Below are 6,409 nucleotides of genomic sequence, written 5' to 3' on the forward strand. Positions count from 1 at the left end.
GACGATAGTTACAATGAGAAGGCCAAGTTTGTCGCTGAGGAATATTCCGGATAGTGGTTTCCCAGCTTGATGATGTAGTGGCTGGGAGTTGGATTGACCACATTGCGATTTATTTTTACACCAAGAATTGATAGTGTACCAGGTGTGCAGGCTTTACAAGAGAGATCGGACAGTTGCAGCTCTTCGGGTGTGTCCCACACTTAAGCATGCATCATCCAGTTTTCGCCATAATAAGTGGAAATGACGTGTTTGCCGAAGAGAAGTGTTACAGCCAAAAAACTTTAAAATCCACGTGCTGTCGTGTGTAAATGGACAACAACCTGACTTGGTATCACACATTTTTATTTTAAGGAAATACTGTTTCGCTCAATGTACACTGCAACATGGCAGCCATGTTATTGAAGGGTCTTTGAGACTACGACATTTTGTAGCAGCGTTGCTGTAAGACTCGGGAGACACAATAAATGAAGTGTACCATTATGTTCCTGTTCTTTTAGATGTAAAAAGAACCAGCTGCCTAAAAATCCATACTTTTATTCTTGCAGAGGCAATTTACCCTAATTTTTTCATGGCTGCCCTGACTTTTTTTTATTTCCAAAGTCCTGTAGTGATCATATTGTCGTTAGAAAAAACAACAAAAGAGAGGTAGCGAACGGTTGTTTATTTTTTCTCTCGGCTGCCAACAACTTCTTCCTTCTCAGCTGCGACTGCCACTAGCGCGTGGCATTACCCTCTCTCCAAGAAAAAAAAAAAGGTGCTTTGTTTCGATCCCATAGTTTGAAACAAAAATAAAAGCTGAGCCAAGAAAGTTAGTGACGACTTCAATAGTAAAGGACAAAATTAAAATAAAAGCAAAAAGAGACACAATGGGCTTGACTGCAGGCGCGGTACAGCAAAGTTTGTAGCTTTCAGTCAGCGCAAATAGTACGGTTGTATTCTGGTGACCTGAACCCCATCAGAAGAACGTGGTGGACGGGAATGGCGCGATGATTCTGTTTGCACAACTTCGTAATTGACTTCGCCAATGCGATGCAGAACGCAGTAGGGTCCGAAATACCGGCACAACAATTTTTTTGACCGACCACGTCATCATATGGGCATCCAAATCCAGACTAGGTCACCCGTTTTATAGGCCATCGTTGTGTGATGGCTGTTGTATTGACGAGCATGTTGGTCTTGGCAAGCATAGGCGATAGCGCGTTCGACGCCATTTTGAAACTGTATGAGATTGGCTCTGAGACCAAGGTCGCTAGCATGAGTGTGCTCTTCCGTATCTACTTCTATGTCAAAGTGACCAAGGATCGCTGGGTTTTGAAGATGTTGCTGAAGCTCACGGAAAGTGTCGGAATGTGCCGAGCCCCAGGTAAAGGCAACGTCATCCTTTATCAGTTTTTGCAAAGGTTCTGCGATTTTGGCTAAAATCTGGCACAAAACAGTGGTAATACGCACAAAGGCCTAAGAATCAGCGCACATCTTGCTTTGTCTTTGTCATCGCAACAGAGCAACTGCCGTGGCTTGGAAGTCAGGACACACATCTCTACTGCTCACAATATGGCCCAAGAATTTCAGCTCCTCGTATCCAAAGTGACGCTTTTCCGGCTTCAGGGATAGACTGACTGTATGAATGGCCTAAAGTACATCCTGAAGCAGCTTGACGTGCTCTTCAAATGTCTTGTATAAAACAACTACGTTGTCTAAGTACACTAAACATGAATACTACTTCAGATCAGCTAACACTGTGTCCATTATTCGTTAGAACGTAGCTGGAGCGAAACATAACCGAAGAGGAAGGACCTTAAATTTGTAAAGGCCGTCAGGGATTATAAATGCCATTTTTTCCTGGTCTCGTTCGTCAACTTCAATCTGGCAGTACCCGCTACGAAGATCCATCATTGAAAAGTAGCGGGCATGTTGCAGGCAATCTAAAGAGTCGTCGATACAGTGAAGGGGATAAATGTCTTTCTTAGTAATGGAGTTCAACTTGTGGTAATCCACACAGAATCGAAGTGAGCCATCTTTCTTCTTAACTAGTACATTAGGCGACACCAACGGACTCATTGAAGGTTGAATGACATCGTCATCGAGCATTTCTTTGACTTGATGATGAATCGCATCCTGTTCTTTCTGTTATATGCGGTAAGCATGTTGACGCACAGGTTGGACGGTTGGCTCGGTGATGATTCTGTGTTTGGTTAGTGGAGTCTGCTGGACCTTCGATGTAGTGGGGAAACAGTCGCTAAAAGAGGACAGCAAGTTGAGTAGTCTTTGCTGCTTGTGTTGCTCCAACTGTTGACTAATACTGATGTGGTTCGTAAAGGCTACATTACAGCTTTGATCTGTAGAGTTTCTCGTAATTGAAGTGCAGATGCTCAAGTCCTCGAGGGTGTCCCAGTGGGCTATGGTGGTGTGCCTTGCCAAATGCTTGTATTCACCACTGAAGTTGGTCACTAAGATGGCAGTCTGTCCAATTCAGAGCTCTACGATACCACAAACTATAGCGACCTCTCTGCCCAGTAGTAAGGCCTTACCTTTGGCCTTACTACCCAGTAGTAAGATGTTACCTTTGGAGATGTCTGTGCCTGCTTGTTCCTGTGGGCACTCAACAAGGACGCTGCTACAAGGCAGCAACGTTACACAGTCATCGACAATGCGTAACGCCACACGACGATGCTCGTCCCCGTCATCTCAATCGGTATGAACACAGTTAGCGAAGGTTACAAACAAATCTCGCAGATAAATGACTGCCCCATACTCCTGAAGAAAATCCACACCCAATATAACTGGTTGGCAACGATTGGGCAGCACAAGGAAAGATGCTACAAAAGCCGACGCACAGATTTCAAGTCTCGCAGTGCACCGGCTGATTAATGACATGAGATGTGCTCCAGCGATAATCAGTTGTGGGCCGTCCCACGTTGTCAGCACCTTGCGTAGCTTGGTGACTGATGCAGCACTCATTACCAAGTATTCAGCTTCTGTATTGACGAGTGCGGTTACTGGATGACAGCCAATGGAAACGGTTATAGCAGCAGATGTTGTTTTAGCGGTTACGGAAGAAGGCGTCAGCGGTACGTCATTGGGGGCTGGCATCGAAGGATATTTGTCAGTTCCCGTGACAGGGGCCTCACCCCCGGAGGTCGCCGTTATCTGTTTCCCCGGCGTGGACTTGAGCCTCTGACACCAATGCACTCAAAGGCTGCTCGAACGTAGTTTGGTGATGTGGGCCGATGGGGTGATGGGGACTGTGACTGTCGTCGCTGAAGGCCAGGAGGAAGATGACTGCTTCCTAAGTATTGTTCCTTTTCATATGGGCGCTCACGATAGCGTGGATAACGGGGGTGGAATTCGTGCAGGCCTATTCTTTCGTAGCAGTCCCGGTACATGTATCCGGCTTCACCACAGTGATAGCACAAAAGTCGATTGTCAAGTGCACGTTATACGGTGGACTTCCGCGGGTTAAGGCGATATCCGGTCTGCAAAGCTGGGCGATGGATTGGGCTCGGCGAGCGTTGAGAAGTCTCAGCAAGTGGATGCAAGAAATGTGCCATCAACAGTGTGGAGGCTTGCAGGACATCTGTGTACGATAGCGTGGGAGGTTCGGCTCCGGATTGTGGTGACAAAAGAATGGTTTGCCTGATTTCATCTTGAATGAGGTCGGTGACAGCTGTGACGCTCGGAGGTGCCGCTGTATGACACTTCTGAAGTTCCTCTTGGACAACCTGCTGTATAAGCTCTGTAAGCGCCTCCCTGTCATAACGCTGAGGCACATGCAAGCACGCAGTGGAGAGGGTGCTCTGTCGCCCTTACTGGGAAAGCCGCTGCCGAAGCATGCGCTCCATAATTGACGCCTTACGGACGAATTCAGACATCGTTGTTGGCGGGTTACGCATGAGGCGCACAAGAAGCTGTTCCTTTACACCTCACATTAACAGTCATACGTTCTTGGCCTCTGGCATTTGCGGGTCGGCTCGCCAGAACAGTCGTGACACTTCTTCAACAAATATGGTGACACTCTCGTTCGGCGTATGAAATCATGTAGACCATGCCTGCTCATCTCTTTCTTTCCGCTTGGGGTTGCTGAAAGCCTCACGTAGTAGCCGATGAAACTCTGGCCAACTTGTGAACGAAGCCTCGTGGTTCTCATACCACACTCTTGCCTCATGAAGAAGGGAGATGTAGACGTTTTTCAACTTACGGCGATTGTCCCAGTCACTCATAGCAGCCACCCATTCGAAGCAGTTCAACCATTCTTCTACATCGTCACTGGGATCGCTGTGGAAAGGGTTGGGCGTGAAAGGCGCGTTGACGACGCACGGTACAACAGCGGATGGGCCATCGACATGTTCAGTCTGGGTTGTGGTCGTGGAACACACTTTCCCCCCGGAACTTGCCAGGGTACTGTATTGGGGTGGTAGACCATGGAGGCAATGGCTGCTTCAATGGACTTCAGCAGAACCTGGTGTAGTAGCGTCGGTTGTTTCCTGTTCAGGACCAGCAGGCATAAGACGTCGGAGTACCCAGCACCTCCACCAGTTTGTCGCAAGAAGAAACGACAAAAGGGGTCGAGACGTAGCGAACGGTTGTTTACTTTTTCTCTCAGCTGCCAACAGTTTCTTCCTTCACAGCCTTGACAGCCACTAGGGCGTGGCAATGTATTTAGGCTGACACCTCAGTAGAGGTGAAATGCCTGTCCAGGCCTAACAGAGTTAAGACTAGGAAAATTTATCCGAGACAGGATTGGCAGTGCCGATTTCCGCATAATGTGCAATTTGTACTTTCTAAATTCCTTTCCTTTAGTTGGTAAGTAAGTTCAGTGTTGTGTTTTAACTGTAACACTATAACAGATTTATAACTATAATACTACTTAGATGCTGCATAATGCTTCACGAAAAGTGCGTCAGAAAATAGTTGCACATGGCCTGTTCTTAGCTGCCTTAGCATCGTAGCAGAGCCGGTGTCATTGAAAGCATGGCAAGCATCGAGACATGACATACCTAAATGAGAATGTGGTGTTGTTGTTTTTTTCTCACTGCTGCTGCTCTAGGGACTTGCAAATGAATTTTCTTTGCTATTGTGCCAACACCAGACTTTCTGGATGTGCTCAAGTGCAAGACAATAATAGATTGTTATCTCCATTCTTTTCCTCTTCTGTAGCATTCAGAATGCTCAGCTACCTTTGCTCTGGAAGAACATGGCCGTCGCTCCACTGAAGTGAGTCTCGTTTATTTGCTGTGTGCTCTATCACGCAATTAAAAATTCTTTCCTTAAAGTTGGATATGCAGTCTTTGGCATTTGGTTGGACACGTAAACGGGATTGGGTTAAGGGTGCTGCAAGCAGTGATAATTAACAGGAGTGCAGTGATTGTTCTTACTCACTGTGGCTGTGCAGGTGCTAAGTCATTTGGTTGTGTGGTTCCAATGCCTACTTATATTTAAATGCAATACAAAGAACCCTGGGTGATTGGCGGTAATCTGGAACCCTATTCAGTACTCTAACCTTGATAAGCCATGTTAACAGAAACAATGATGCATATTACAAATATTAAACTTGCTACCCTTTGGCACAATATTTGTTTCTGCTTATAATGAGCAATAGACGTAATGATGGTTACATTGTATCGGATGCCGCATTGCCTCAGCAATTTTCAACTGCAGTCTGGTAGTCCCAATGCTTATTTTCCGATGGATGCTAAAGAGGACCACTTGACAAAAACAGTAGATTTACAAGTGTTCCTTTTCTCTCTTTCTTTTACCTTGACAGCTGATCTCTCTCTGTGCCTCTCATTGGAGGAGCTCCAGAGGTTACCACCACTTTTTCTGCTACTTAACGGAAGAGAGCAGGGCCCCAGTATTTCTCATGAAGCAAGCAGGAATGCCATGCAGATTTTTATCTCATGGTGACCAGACTTGTAAAAACAGACACACCAACAGAAAACACCCTTGTTCCCCACTTTCTCGGACGCGAGAGAACGCACTCGTTTGGCGTGTCGCGATGGCTTGGAACCTCTTCTCGTCAAGCATGTACACCTTTTTTTTTTTTGTTACTCACTGCACTGAGCCTAGGAAAACTGCACGTAGTGGGTGCATCGCACCGTTTGTTCCTTGTGCGCTCGTCTCTCACAAACCAGCACTGCACCGTAGCTGCAACACAGCATACTGATCTCGTTATTTCTTTATTTTAGATTGTGCAGGCAACTGCAGATTTCTCGCTTATACCTGGTCTTTACTCTGAAACTTAGTAATGGAAGCTCTTTTTTCCATATGTGTGCGTGCAATACGGGTTTTGTGTGACATGGTGAATCATGTCGGTAGGTTTAGACATGACCATGCCAAGAACTCTTAATGAATGGCGGAAATTACAGTCGAGAAGTTTTTCTGACTGTTACCATGGGATTATTGTGGGCAAGTA

At 46.2% G+C, this 6,409-nt stretch overlaps 1 protein-coding gene across 2 annotated transcripts in view; it reads left to right on the forward strand.

The window, feature by feature from the left end:
- Window positions 1-6,111, forward strand: part of LOC119172413 (poly(rC)-binding protein mub) — a 170,198-nt gene extending 164,087 nt beyond the window's left edge. For both annotated transcript variants that reach the window (XM_075893759.1, XM_075893760.1), the window contains 2 exons: window positions 5,155-5,211; window positions 5,762-6,111. In XM_075893759.1, coding sequence (XP_075749874.1) covers window positions 5,155-5,211; window positions 5,762-5,765 — 61 coding nt within the window. In that variant the 3' untranslated portion in view covers window positions 5,766-6,111. The remainder of the gene's footprint in view (window positions 1-5,154; window positions 5,212-5,761) is intronic.
- The last annotated feature ends 298 nt before the right edge of the window (window positions 6,112-6,409 follow it).

This window comes from Rhipicephalus microplus, chromosome 4 (assembly GCF_043290135.1).
Source record: "Rhipicephalus microplus isolate Deutch F79 chromosome 4, USDA_Rmic, whole genome shotgun sequence".
Classification (NCBI taxonomy): Eukaryota; Metazoa; Arthropoda; class Arachnida; order Ixodida; family Ixodidae; genus Rhipicephalus; species Rhipicephalus microplus.